This window comes from Cebus imitator, unplaced genomic scaffold (assembly GCF_001604975.1).
Source record: "Cebus imitator isolate Cc_AM_T3 unplaced genomic scaffold, Cebus_imitator-1.0 Scaffold304, whole genome shotgun sequence".
NCBI classification, from domain to species: domain Eukaryota; kingdom Metazoa; phylum Chordata; class Mammalia; order Primates; family Cebidae; genus Cebus; species Cebus imitator.
The window spans coordinates 2,442,061-2,456,010 of record NW_016107619.1 but is presented as its reverse complement, the minus strand read 5'-3'; the positions used below and the strand labels follow the sequence as shown (position 1 = coordinate 2,456,010).

Sequence of the window (13,950 nt, the reverse complement as noted above, 5' to 3'; positions counted from 1 at the left end):
CCTGCCTGACCACCGCCTTCCTGAGAGGCGCCGTGTGTTCAGCGAAAGAACAAAGAGACTGGCGGCGGCGCTTCCACACTGCCGACCGCGTCCCTCGGAGCGAGCTCCGCCGCCGCCCCAGCGCGCACGCGCCGCCAGCGCCCGCCCGCGAGCCCAGAGCGCATTCTGCGTGGGGCTGGCTCGGCGCCTTCGAGCTCGGCGGGCCCTGTGATTGGACGGGCGACTGCCTCGCGTCCCGCCAATCGGGGCGGCGCTTGATTGGGCTGGGGGGGCCAAATAAAAGCGATGGCGATTGGGCTGCCGCGTTTGGCGCTCGGTCCGGTCGCGTCGGACACCCGGTGGGACACAGAAGGCAGTGGAGCCCCGGCGGCGGCGGCGGCGGCGGCGGCGGCGGCGCGCGAGAGCAACGCGCGGGAACGACGCGAGCCGGCGCGCGGGAAGAAGGTAACGCGCCCCTGCGGGCGGCCCGGCCGGCGGAGCTCCAGGAGTGCGAACCGGGCGGCGGCGGCGGCGCCAAGACCTCCCCGCCGCCGCTGTGCCGGTCCGGGGTATCGCCAGAGCGGGGCTCACAGGGGCGCCGCGTTTGTAGGCGTGCGGGTGGTGGAGGGTGAGGGGAGACCCCCCCCCAGAAGGAGCTGTGAGCTTCGGGCTGGCCCGCGGGACCCCGCGAGTGGGGCAGCGCGGACCCCCAGAGCTGCGGGGCGGGGGGCGTGCGGGGGGCTCCTTTCCCGGTGCTTGCCCTGACCGGGGCCCCGGGGCTGGGGTCGGGGCGTTCCGGTGCCCAGTCCGGGGTGGCAGCTCGAGCTTCAAGTCTCCTTTGTGTGGCGGGAGCGCCCGGGTGGGACGGGACAGACACAAGTTGGTGGGACCCAGCCGCCGAGCCGGCACTCAGACAAAGGACGGACTGTGTCTCCAGAGGGCTCGGCGCGAGGGAAGGGGCACGACACCCCGGCCCGCCGGCGGTCGGGAGAGGGGCGTGGGGAGGCGCTGGCCGCGGCCGGGGTGGGCAGGGCTCGGCCCCCGCCTGGCTCACGCCCCCGGCCCCGGGCGCGCCGACCCCGGGCTGGGGCCGCGGCGGCTGCGGGACGGCGTTCGCGGCGGGGAACTCGGAGTAGCTTCGCCTCTGATGTTTCCCCAGGACGCAGCCCGAAACCCCCTTAGCTCCGGCGGTCCCAGGCTGCCCTCGCCGCCTGGTCTGGCTTTATGCTAAGTTTGAGGGAAGAGTCGAGGTGCTCTGCTATCTATTGATTGTGTTTTTGGAGTGCTTCCTGTTGAATTCCCACTTCATTGTGTACATCCCCTTCCACTCCCCCCAAAAATCTGTGCCACAGGGTTACTTTTGGAAAGCGGGAGGAGTCGAGAAGCGTGATCTTTTGGAAAACTTGGTGAACGCCTAGTGAGTTCCCACTTTCTAAAGAATCGTAATCCTTAAAAAAAAATTTACAAGCTGTTTTGGCCAACTTGTGTGATACATCTGAGAATGGCGACAGGTGCTAACGAAATCAACTGTCATTCAGCCAACGATTATTCCCTAAATCCCAACGGGCTGAATGAGGATGAGGAGATAGAAGTACGTGATAGAATGCCTATGACAAATGTGCGTTTAGATTTTATGGTTAGCAGTTTCTTATTAATTGGTCTTGTTTTCTGTGAACAATAGCTTTGGTGATTCAGAAAAGACTGGATGCAGAAATGTTTGTTGCCTAAGAAATTTAACTTGTGCTGTCCACAGTTAAACTTCGTTTATCACCCGGGATCTGTAAAATTTAAATTCATTTGGAAATAAAAATGTGTCTTTGCTATTTACTTGAAGGCTTGTTTTTTATGTTTCAAGCAAGTCATTGTTAATTTTGTGGCGCTTTGATGTCACATAAAATAACATTTGGTAAACCTTTGAAAAACACGAATGTTGTAGTTGAATGTAGCCTGTAATTCTAGAGGTTTTGGAGTTCATTTTCTATTACTTTTCATAAGCATTAGCAACTAATTCATATTTAGGACTATGGATCAAGAGTGTAATCCTAACTTGTTGATTTGTAATTTTATTTGTAAGAAAACAAAAGTATTTAAGATATATTTTAGTTTCCTATTTATGGTCTCTAAAGTTAGGAATAGGTAGGATTCTAGTTATAGATATAAAGCATCTTGTTTTCTCTTTTCGGAGATGTGCTGGGTTATGTAATATTTAAGGTTTCCCAGAAACAGGGAAATAGCATCTTAAATTCTCATTTTTGTGGAAAGTGAATATATTCCAAGAAAAGAAGTTAGAAAAACATAGGCGTTCTTCTGGTTGCATTGTCCTATCAGATAAAGATCTAATGTACATCTACTTATGGTTTCATAAAAATGGAGACAAATGCAGTATAAATTTATTATGTATATTTTGGAGAGTGTTGACACCACTGTACAGGTATTCTAGGTGCTGGTCTAAGTGTTGAGACATAACAAAAAAGTAATGTTTATATTAGATACTAATAATTCTGTATTTAAAAAATCCTAATACTCATGTCCCTTATGAGATGAGCTAGTTATGCAGATTTTTGGCAGAGATTCAGATATTTTAGGATAATTTTTTTTTTTCTTTTTTGAGACAGAGCCTTGCTCTGTTGTCCAGGCTGGAGTGCAGTGACCCGATCTGTACTCACTGCAATTTCTGCCTTCTGGGTTTAAGCTATTGGCCTGCCTCAGCCTCCAGAGTAGCTGGGACTACAGGCATGTCCCACCATGCCCAGCTAATTTTTGTATTTTTAGCAGAAAGGGGGTTTCGCCATGTTGGCCAGGCTGGTCTCGAACTCCTGATCTCAAGTGATCTGCTTGCCTCAGATTCCCAAAATGCTAGGATTCCAGACGTGAGCCACCACATGTAGTCTAGGATAAAAATTTCTAACTTTTGCCCTTGCGTATTCTGCATTTGATAATTACTGTTCTTTGTACTTGCCATGAGATATTTTGAAAAACATCTCTTTGGGGAATTGGTTTAAAAATTCATCTTAAATTATTTTCTGGTACAACTCGAGAATGTATTTAGTCAGTTTAAGTAGCAGTGATTTAAAAAAAAAAGAACACTTAATCTAATGTAGTTAGAAAAAGTTCTGATACTTTGATACCTAGCTTTGCCTTGCACATATACATATAAGTGAATATCTTTATGTTGGCCATTTAAAAATTTTAGGCAAATTTCTCCAAGTCATACTGGAATTTTTCCAGGATATCTTTCTTCATTTGAGGTAGCATGCTTAAGGAGTGTGAATTTATTTTAATATTACCCTTTATATGAACAATGATTGAGAAAATTGATCTGCTTTTTAAAAACCAACAAGAACAAATCCTCCAATATAATGTATTCTGCAATTAATTAGAAATTATTTATGGATTAGCCTTGAAGTCTTTATATCAGTGTAGATGACAGATTTTCTGTAAATCTTGATAGATTCTATATGGGTAGGTGAAATCTTTGAGGGAGAGCATAAGTGAAGAGCAGAAATTCATTAAATTCAGAGAAAGGTTCATGGTCAGATGATACTTTACCTTCTGGAAGTCTTCCCTGAATTCCCAGACACTCTTGTGTTCCCACAGGGCTTGGATCATATTTTATTGTAGCATGTCTCAATTATATTGTAATCACTTGTTTATGCATCCCTCTCTTCCCTACAGTCAAAGTGCCTCCCTGTAGAGGCTCTTTCTTTCTTTTTTTTTTTTTTAATACCTAGCACCTACATTGGTAGTTGCTAGAGAATAGGGGTTTTAAATATAGTTAAATGAATTAAGGAAATATGAAAAATGTAGGGAAATAATTTGACAAAGGAATTTGCAAAGTGAACAGGATATGTTAATATTCATGTCCTGAGGAGCTTTGAAGGGTCTTTTTCTCCCTCTTTAAGAGGGAATGATTACAGAGAAAAATAGTTGTCAAGGTGAACAAGTGCCAAGTTTTTCCTAATTATTTACTTTTGAAAACTAGGTATCTTTTAGGTGCAACTGTTACACTCAGGCAACTGGAGAGAACTTTATGGATCATCTGGATACTTAGTATCTACTTAATTTGATTAAATGTTGATATTGATGATCCCTTTACAAAAATATAAGGAAGGGAAAGGGTGAGAGGGTAGTAGATCTTTTAATTGAAAAGTCATTTTGTTATAATTCATGAGTTCTTTATTGGAGTAAATTGAGGTAGGTTTTGGAGCTAAAACTGAAGGATGTAGTGACCATGTAATTGGATTGTTTATTGGTATGCGCCCCATCATTCTTTTAAAATGATTTAAGTATGGATTAGCAAATTCAATGATACCTCAAAAGTTATAGCTGGTAAATTTCTAAGATGGCTGTACCATTCCATATCTTGCCACTGTTCCACTACTTGGTATAAAAGTATGACAAATGTGTATATAGATTTTATGGTTAACAGTTTCTTATTAATTGGTCTTGTTTTCCGTTAGCAATAGCAAGACAGAACAAGATCATCGCTCACTGCAGCCTTGAACTCCTGGACTCAGGGGATCCTCCTGCCTCAGCCTCCTGAGTAACTGGTACTAACAGTGCACAACATTGTGCTGGCTAATTTTATTTTTTGTAGAGATGGGATCCTGCTTCGTTGCCCAGGTTGGTCTCAGACTCTTGGCCCCAAGCAATCCTCCTATCTTGGCTTCCCAGAGTGCGGGGATTACAGGCTGAGCCACTGTGACTGACCCAGATACTTACTTTATTTGAGATGGAGTCTCCAAAGTAATTCTTGTGCCTCAGCCTCCTGAGTATCTGGGACTACAAGCGTTGAGCCACCATCCTCTGCTAATTTTTATTTTTTTTTGAGACGGATCTCACTCTCACCTAGTCTGGAGTGCAGTGGTGCCATCTTGGCTCACTGCAATCTCTGCCTCCTGGGTTCAAGTGATTCTCCTGCCTCAGCGTCCTGAGTAACTGGGATTACAGGCGTGCACCGCCATGCCTGGCTGATTTTTATATTTTTAGTAGAGATAGGATTTCAACATCTTGGCCAGGTTGGTCTCAAACTCCTTACCTCAGGTGATCCACCTGCCCCGGCCTCCAAAAAGTGCTAGGATTACAGGCGTGAGTCACTGCCTGGCCTTAGCTAATTTTTATATTATTAGTAGATACTGGGTTTCACCATATTGGCCAGGCTAGTCTTGAACTCCTGGCCTTAGGTGATTCGCCTGCCTCGGCCTCTCAAAGTGCTGGAGTTACTCTGTGTGCCTGGCCTGGATACTTTTTAAACATTTTTTTTTGGGGGGGAGAAATGTGCGCCTTAATTAGCGGAGCCACTATTTGAGGGTGATGAAGCGGGAGGAGTGGGTGGCCCCAATGCCCGGCCGGCCGTGCTTCATAGGCTTGTAGGTGATGGGGAACTTGCCCAGGTAGTGGCCGATCATCTCTGGCTTGATCTCCACCTGGTTGAAGGTCTTGCCATTGTAGACGCCCACGTGCTGCCCACCATCTTGGACAGAATGATCTTGTCCTGCTGGTGTGTCTTCACCACTTCCGGCTTCTCCTTGGGCGGCGCTTCCTTGGCCTTAGGCAGGCGCTTCAGCAGCTACTGCTGCTTCCGCCGCAGGCCCGGGTTCACCCGCCGAAGGCCGGGGTTCAGCGGCCGCCGTTGGCGCGCACTGTATAGCTACATCAGCTGCTTGTGGGACATGTCCAGCAGCTGGTCCAGGTCCACACTGCGGTAGGTGAACTTGCAGAAGGTCGGCTGCTTCTTCTCTACCTCTGCCATCTTGCTGGATCCTTAGGAAAGACCATTTTGGTCCCCGCCTGCGCATTTATCCAACATTTTTAAATTAAAAAAAAATTTTTGGAGACCGTGGTCTGGCTGTCTGTCAGGCTGGAGTGCAGATGTATGATCTCAGCTCACTGAAACCTCTGCCTCCTGGGCTAAAGCGATCCTCCTACCTCAGCCTTCCAAGTAGCTGGAACTACAGGTGCATGCTATCACACCTGGCTAATTTTTGTATTTTTTTTATAGAGACAGGGTTTTGCCACATTGCTGAGGCTGGTCTCAAACTCCTGAACTAAAGCGATCCGCCAACCTCAGCCTCCCAAAGTGCTGGGATCACAGGTGTGACCCACCGTACCCCAGCTTTCATTTTTAATTTTTGTAAAAACCACCCCGTCTATCAATAGGTGAATTAACAGAATGTGGTATATACACCAATGAAAACATAGAGGGAGTGAAAGAAGGACATGAAAGGGATGAAATTCTGATATTTTAGCATTTCAGAGGGAAATTTCAAAATAAAATAAAATTTTCAAAATATTTCAGACATAAAAAAATTCTGATATATGGATGGACCTGGAGAATGTTATGGTGAGTGAAATAAGCCAGATGCAACCTTTTGTAGAAAAATACAATATTGTATGATTTTATTTGTATGAGGTAGCTAGAATAGGCAACTGTATGGAGACAGAAAGTATAATAGAGGTTACCAGGGCTATGAGGGGAAGGGTGAATGGGGGAATTATTATTTAATGTTACAGAATTATTGTTTAAAATGGTGAAAAACTCTGGAGATGGATAATAGTGATGGTTGAACAATATTTTGAATATACTTAATGCTGTAGATTTGTACACTTAAAAATGGCAAATTTTACATTATACGCAAATATATCTCACCAGAATACAAAATTTAATAATACACCGTGAAAACCTTTACAGATAAGGAAACTGTCTACAGGGGAGGGGTTAAGAATTTGCCCAGGATTATCCAGCAGTGAATTTGCAGTCAGGATCTAAACTTAGTTTTGTTTGACCCCATGTTATCTACTCTTGTCTGTTCTGTGTTATCTGCTGGCTTTCTGGTTCATTAAAGATATGTCAGCTCCAAATGAGTTTATTTGAATCATTCAGAAAGTTATATTTCAAAGTTGGTAATTGGCTGGGCGCATTGGCTCTTTCCTGTAATCCCAGCAGTTTGGGAGGCCGAGGTGGGTAGATCACCTGAGGTCGGAAGTTTGAGAGCAGCCTGACCAACATGGAGAAACTCCGTCTCCACTAAAAATACAAAATTAGTTGGGCATAGTGGCGCATGCCTATAATCCCAGCTACTGGGGAGGTTGAAGCAGGAGAATGGCTTGAACCTGGGAGGTGGAGGTTGCGGTGAGCTGAGATCGTGCCACTGCATTCCAGCCTGGGCAACAAGAGTGAAACTCGTCTCAAAAAAAAAAAAAAAAAAAAAAAAAAAAAAAAAAAAACTTAAAAAAAAAAAAAAAAAAAAAAGAAAAAAGTAATTGTAGTTTAAAGGAAGGTACAGTGTGAAACCCTAGACAGACAAGAGGGTTATCTTTGAGAATTTCTTTCTCAACCAGAGTGACAATAGTATGCATTTGAGAGGGGAGGAGAGTAGAGTTCTAAGGATGTGGTCTTTGGAAACTGTTGGGTTCCAATCCTTGAGCTACCAATTTGTGTCTGGGGTGTTACCCTCTTGATGTCTGAGAATCCATATCTATAAAATGTCAAGGTTAATGATAATATCTGATAAGGTGGTTGTGAGGATTTAAGGAATTGGTACATGTGAAATCCTTAGAACTGTACCTGGCACAAAGTGTTTGATAAATGATTTTTTAGTTATTGTTATTGTACCAATATTATTTTAAAGAGTTGATATATACTTTCTCATGAATGGAACCAAAAACATTTCTAAAGTTAAAATTATGTGCTTTGGACTGGTGGTTAGGAAAATGGTACCACACATGTTTTATCTATTTCAATTTAGAAATGTCTGTTGATTTAATAAGTAATATATGTTCAATTTAAGTTATGGAAACAATTTAGACATTTATAAATGAAGGTGTTATTGATCCCCATTATCTCATTCCCTGCCTATAAGAGTTTGGCGTATATTCTTCCCCAAATTTTCAAATGTATTCATATATGAATATGTATTTTTACATTTATTTTATAAAAATGGGACCAAGTTATTTGGTTATAACATAGTTTTTTTTTTTTTTTTTTAGGTCAATACAGAGAGATTATTTTATTAAAAAATAATGTTCCTTTAGGGCTCACTATGCTTGATACTATTCTAAGTCATTATTTTATATAGATACTGTAAATATCAAGAGAGAGAGATTAGGTAACAAGTACTTAGTGGTAGAGGAAGGATTTTAATTTGGGCATGTTAGCTTCAAAGTCCTGATCTCTCAGTCAGGGATCATTTTTTGTAAGGCCCACAAGCTAAGGTTAACATTTTAAAAAGAGTTGTAAAACACCACCACCCCACTCCCTTGAAAAATATATAAGGGAGACTAGATGTCGCCTGCAAAGCCTAAAATAATTAGCATGTGGCCCTTTCAGAGAAAGTTTGCTGCCCGCTGCTCTAAGCCATCCAGCTGTACCTCTTTTGTAAGTGGGATGCATAGTATTCCAGTTTATGAATGTGCATTATGCAACAAACTAATCCATTGTGATTGACACTTTTTCTATTGAAAAGAAGTGAACATCCTTATGTATCTGAACACTTGTGTGACAATTTTCTAGGGAGTTGGCTGCTTCAAGATTATGAACACCAAAAAATAAAACAAAAAAAAGATTATGAACATTTCTAGTTTTAATAGGTATTGTCAAATTATATGAATTTTTAGTAAAAACAACTGTATTGAAGTATAATTTACATACAATAAAAAGCATACATTTGAATGGTATGATTCAAGGAGTTTTGACACCTGCACCACTACCTTGATCAAGATCTATGACAGTTGCCATCATCTCAGAGTCTTTTCATGCTCCTTTACAGTCATTCTCTCAACTTTTTTTTTTTTTTTTGAGACAGGTTCTTGCTTTGTTGTCCAGGCTGGAGTGCAGCGGCGAGATCTCGGCTCACTGCAACCTTGACCTCCTTAATCAAACCTGTCACCTCAGCCTCTCTTAAGTAGCTAGGACTACAGGCATGTACCACTATGCCCAGCTAACTTATTAATATTTTTTGTAGAGATGGGATCTTCCTGTGTTGCCTAGTCTGGTCTCCAACTCCTGGGCTCAAGCAATTCTCCTGCCTTGGCCTCCTAAAATGTTGGGATTACGGGTGTGAGCCATGGCACCCCGCTTGTAGTATTCCACTGTAGGAATATACTACAGTTTTTAAATTCGTTTACCCAGGGGTGGACACATAGGACTGTTTTCAGTTATTGATAAAGCTGCTATGACCATTTCTGTGTCTTTCCTAGACACGTTTTAGTGATAAATATTGATTTTACCATATAAGAAACTGTTAAACTCTTTTCCAAAATAGTTGTGCCATTTTATATTGAAAGTTACAGTTGTAATTGTGCAGAAGTTACAGTTTATCCACATTTTCATTGACACTTCATGTTGCCAGTCTTAAATTTTGGCCATTAAATGAGTATTAAGTATCTCATTGTGGGTTTGTGTTTCTCAGATGATGAATGTTGTTGGATCATCTTTTCATATGATTATTGGCCGTGTGTATACTTTTTTTTTGTTCAAGCCTTTTGTTCATTTAAAAAATTGGATTGTTTGGTTGAGTGGTAAGAGGTCTTTATATGCACTGGGTACATAGTCATATTATCTCTCAGATTGTGTTGCAAATATTTTATCCTTAATTTTTGTTTGATTTTATGTATTTTTAACAATATAATGATCAAGTTAAAACTTTAATGTGGGAAGCATAATCAGATAAATTATGTGAAAACATTTAATTCAAATCAGTTAGTGTAACAGAATGTTATGTGTTTGCAGAAACACGTAAACTAAAAGGATATTATTCATATACTGTTAGGTGTGGCATGAGAAATTTTTTTTTTATTAAGCTAAATATTTTTTAAAATGATCCATATTTAGTAATTCTCTTCATTTTACATGATTCAAACCTTGTAATTTATTAGTGAGTTAAACCTTAAATTTTTTCTTTAAAGGATAAATGAGAATATTAAATGTAAAAAGTTACGTCAGTCTTAGAATATGGTGTGTAGAAATGATTGCCAAACAGCCTATTTTGACAATCGAGTAAATGTTTTTAGTATAGAAACGGATGGCTTTTCAGAGCATATATACTTGATTTCTATATACTATTTTATTTTTGTAAAGTACCCGTTCTTTCTTCTGCTTAACACCTAATTTGCCCCGACAATAAATTTTTAGTTTTTCTTCAATATACAAGTAATACATAACTTTTCCTTTTCCCTGTTTAACAAAGAAAAACTATATAAAGCAAGCCGTTGACCTCCTTTGGGTGGTGTTTACCGCCTCTATAGGTGGTCATGGCATTGCTAACTTCAATCCTCTCATGCCTGTGGATTCAAGTTTGAGAAGCTCCTGAAGGTAGCATTCCAAGTAGTCCATAGAACAACCCAAACTCTCTGAATTAGTATTATCTCTGGTAGTTTTCTTTCTTTCTTTGAGACAGGGTTTTGCTCTGCTGCCAAATCTGGAGTGCAGTGACACAGTCTTGGCTCACTATAACCCCCCACTCCTGGGCTGAAGCAATCCTCCCACCTCAGTCTCCTGAATAGCTGGAACCACAGGCACACGCCACCGTGCCCAGCTAATTTTTTTGTATGTCGGTAGAGATGGAGCTTCACCATGTTTCCCAGGCTGGTCTCAGATTACTAAGCTCAAGCGATCCTCCCACCTTGGCCTCCCAAAGTACTGGGATTACATGCCTGGGCCGCTGTGTGCCCAGCTCTGGTAGTTTTCTTATGCCTTTCTCCTGTTGATCTCACTTTGTTTTTTACTACAGGAAATTTCATGTGGAGTTTTCTTATGCCTTTCTCCTGTTGATCTCACTTTGTTTTTTACTACAGGAAATTTCACGTGGAGATTCTGTGCCTGTCCTGTTTCTGGAATATCTTCCTTATTTCAGCATCTCAAGATTCTGTTTAGCTTGTGGCTTGAAAAACCACCCCTCTCCCATCCCAATCAAATTAGGCAGTTTCTTTCCTGCTTAGAAAGATGTACCATAACATGTGTATTACTCTTTTGTCTTGTTCTCTCTCCTTCTTCCCTTTTTTTTCTGAGACGGAGTCTTGTTTTGTTGCCAGGCTGGAGTGTGGTGGCTCCATCTCGGCTTACTGCAACCTCCGACTCCCTGGTTCTAGGGATTCTCCTGCTCCAGCCTCTCTGGTAGCTGGGATTACAGGAATGTGCCACCATGCCCAGCTAATTTTTATATTTTTGGTAGAGACGGGGTTTTACCATGCTGGCCAGGATGGTCTCCATCTCCTGGCCTTGTGATCTGCCTTCTTGGCCTTCCAAAGTGCTGGGATTACAGGTGTGAGCCACAGCGCCTGGCCTCTTCCCTTTATTTTAGCTTCTTTTTATTTATATGTAGGGCAGAGCTTAAAAAAGGCTTTTTGTACGTTGTAAGTACTAATAAAATATTTGTGAAGTTGATTTGGGACTTGGAAGACCTCTTTTCTGTAAGCAACTCAATAATTATTTAAGTACTGCCTTCACCCAGTGTACTATGTTAGCTGCTGTCATGATATTGATCACTATAAAATTTTAATGTGTAATCTTGGTAGACTGTTGATCAAAGTCAGAAAGCTTGAGAAACTGAGGCAAAAAAAAAAAAAAAACTATGAAATGATGATTCTGCAAATTGATCTTACAATGATATTTCTTTTTCTTTCATTTTTTTTTTTTTTTAAATGGTACACAGGATTTCACTCTGTTGCCCAGAGTGGCGTGGAGTGGCGTGATCATAGCTTACTGTATTCTCGAACCCCTGGGTTCAAGGGATCTTCCCCGTCTCAGTCTCCCAAGTAGCTGGGACTATAGACATGAGACATGATGTGGGGCTAATTTTTTTATTTTTTGTAGAGATGGTGTCTTGTATCTTGCCCAGGGTGGCCTGCCACTCTGTCCTCCCAGAGCTGTGGGATTATAGGCTTGGATCAGATCCCAGTGATCTTTCCCTCAGCTGCATTCATGTGGGCTAAATTCATAGCATATATCAAGAAGTCTCCAGGAAGTTTAAAAAAAAGGTATCAGATAATATGGCATGACTGCTTTATCTATTTTAGGGCCTTAGTTTTTGATACTAAAGACTATAGAAGTACTTTAAGCAAATGACAAAAATCTAAGACAACTAGACAGTTAATTGTTTTTAAACAGTGAAAGAGTTTCAGTCATAATTAAAGGAGCTTTTCTATTTTTTGATGTCATAGCCTATAGTGAAATTTCATACATTCTATTTGTATATATATGAGTACCCCCCTACCAAATGCCTGCATGTAATAGAACTAACTACTATTTGCTGAGAACCTGCCTTGTGCCTAATATACATGTAGTTTCTAAATCATTTTGCCTTTTAAAAATTGTAAAAAGCACATGTTAAATTTATCACTTTTACCATTTTAAAATGTAAAATCTATCGGTAGTGTTAAATACATTCACATTGTTGCACAGCAGATCTCTAGAACTTTTTCATCTTGCAGAACTGAAATTCTGTACCCATTGAGCATTAATTCCTACTTTTCCTTCACCCCAAATTCTTGGCAACCACCTTTCTACCTTCGGTTTCTATGATTTTTGACTATTTTAGATACAGTATTTGCGCCTTTGTGATTAGCTTATTTTGCTTAGCATAATGTCTTTGAGGTCCATCCTTGTAGCATGTGACAGTTTTTTTCTTTAAAGGCTGTATACTATTTCATTGTATGTATAGACCACATTTTAAAATCCATCTATCTGTTGGTGGACATTTGGGTTGCTTGGTGATTTGGTGATTCACTATTCATGGTTAGCCAAGAGTAATATGCAGTAAATGTTGGTATGCAAATATCTCTTTGAGATCTTGCTTTGAATTCTTTTGGATATACAGTTGCTTATTAAACAACACAGGTTTGAACTGTGGATCCATCTATAAGTGGAGTTTTTCAACAACCGCAGATAGAAAATATACTGTTTGGCTGGGCGTGGTGGCTGATGCCTGTAATTCCAGCACTTGGGAGGCTGGGGTGGGAGGATCATTTGTGGCCAGGAGTTGGAGTCCAGCCTGGACAGCAGTAAGACCTCATCTCTACAAAAAATACAAAAATTAGCTAGGTGTGGTGGTGTGTGCCTGTAGTTTCAGCTACTCAGGAGGCTGAGGCAGGAGGATTGCTTGAGCCTGGGAGATCAAGGCCGCCGCGAGCTGTTATTCATGCCACTGCACTCCAGGGCAACAGAACAAGAACCCATCTTAAAAAAAAAAAAAAGAGAGAGAGAAAATACACTATTTGTGGAGTGTGAAACTTGTGTATAGCGTGGGTTGATTTTTTTTGTATATTTGGGTTCCATAGGTCAGATTTTGGGGTTTGAGTATGTCCAGAAGTGTGATTGCTGGGTCATATGGTAGGTCTATTTTTAATTTTTTGAGTAACCTCAGTACTGGTTTCCATAATGGCTGTGAAAGTTTTACAGCCCCACCCATAGTACACAAGGGTTTCAGTGTCTCTGCATTCTTGCCAACACTTGTTATTTTCTCTGCATCCTTGCCAAAACTTGGTTTTTTGGTAGTGGCCAACATAATGGGTGTGAGGTGCCATCTAATTGTGGTTTTGATTTGCATTAGCAATGTTGAGTATCCTCCATGTTTCTTGGCCCCAAATATTTTACTTTTGAATTTTTTGAAAACTGTGCATTTTAATTACGTAAAAGGCAATACCATGCATCCTTTTTTACATGGAAAAAGTAAAATTTATCCTTATGAATATTACGAAAGATTCTAATAACGTGAACTTTTTTTTCTTTTGAGACAGAGTCTCACTCTGTTACCCAGGCTGGAGTGCGGTGACGTAGTCTTGGCTTATTGTAGCCTCTGCCTCCTGGGTTCAAGTGATTCTCCCACCTCAGCCTCCCAAGTAGCTGGTATTACAGGCATGTGCCACCACATCTGGCTAATTTTTGTATTTTTAGTAGAGACGGGGTTTCACCAAGTTGGGCAGGCTGGTAATAAGATGAACTTTGTGCTTTTTTTTTTTTTTTTTTTTTTTTTT

At 41.4% G+C, this 13,950-nt stretch overlaps 1 protein-coding gene and 1 pseudogene across 12 annotated transcripts in view; one reads left to right on the top strand and one right to left on the bottom strand.

Moving 5' to 3' along the window:
- The first annotated feature begins 252 nt into the window (after positions 1 to 252).
- EZH2 (enhancer of zeste 2 polycomb repressive complex 2 subunit) overlaps positions 253 to 13,950 on the top strand; it is a 76,753-nt gene continuing 63,055 nt past the window's right edge. For 3 of the 12 annotated variants that reach the window (XM_017502894.2, XM_017502901.2, XM_017502892.2), the window contains exon 1: positions 274 to 444. Coding sequence is in view for 2 of the 12 variants with exons in the window: in XM_017502899.2 (XP_017358388.1) it covers positions 286 to 444 (159 nt within the window). In the remaining 10 variants the exon portion in view is untranslated. Of the gene's footprint in view, positions 445 to 13,950 lie in introns of all 12 variants that reach the window. The other 9 variants (XM_017502903.2, XM_017502897.2, XM_017502896.2 and 6 more) reach the window with 5 other exon arrangements.
- LOC108285621 lies at positions 5,167 to 5,858 on the bottom strand (annotated as a pseudogene).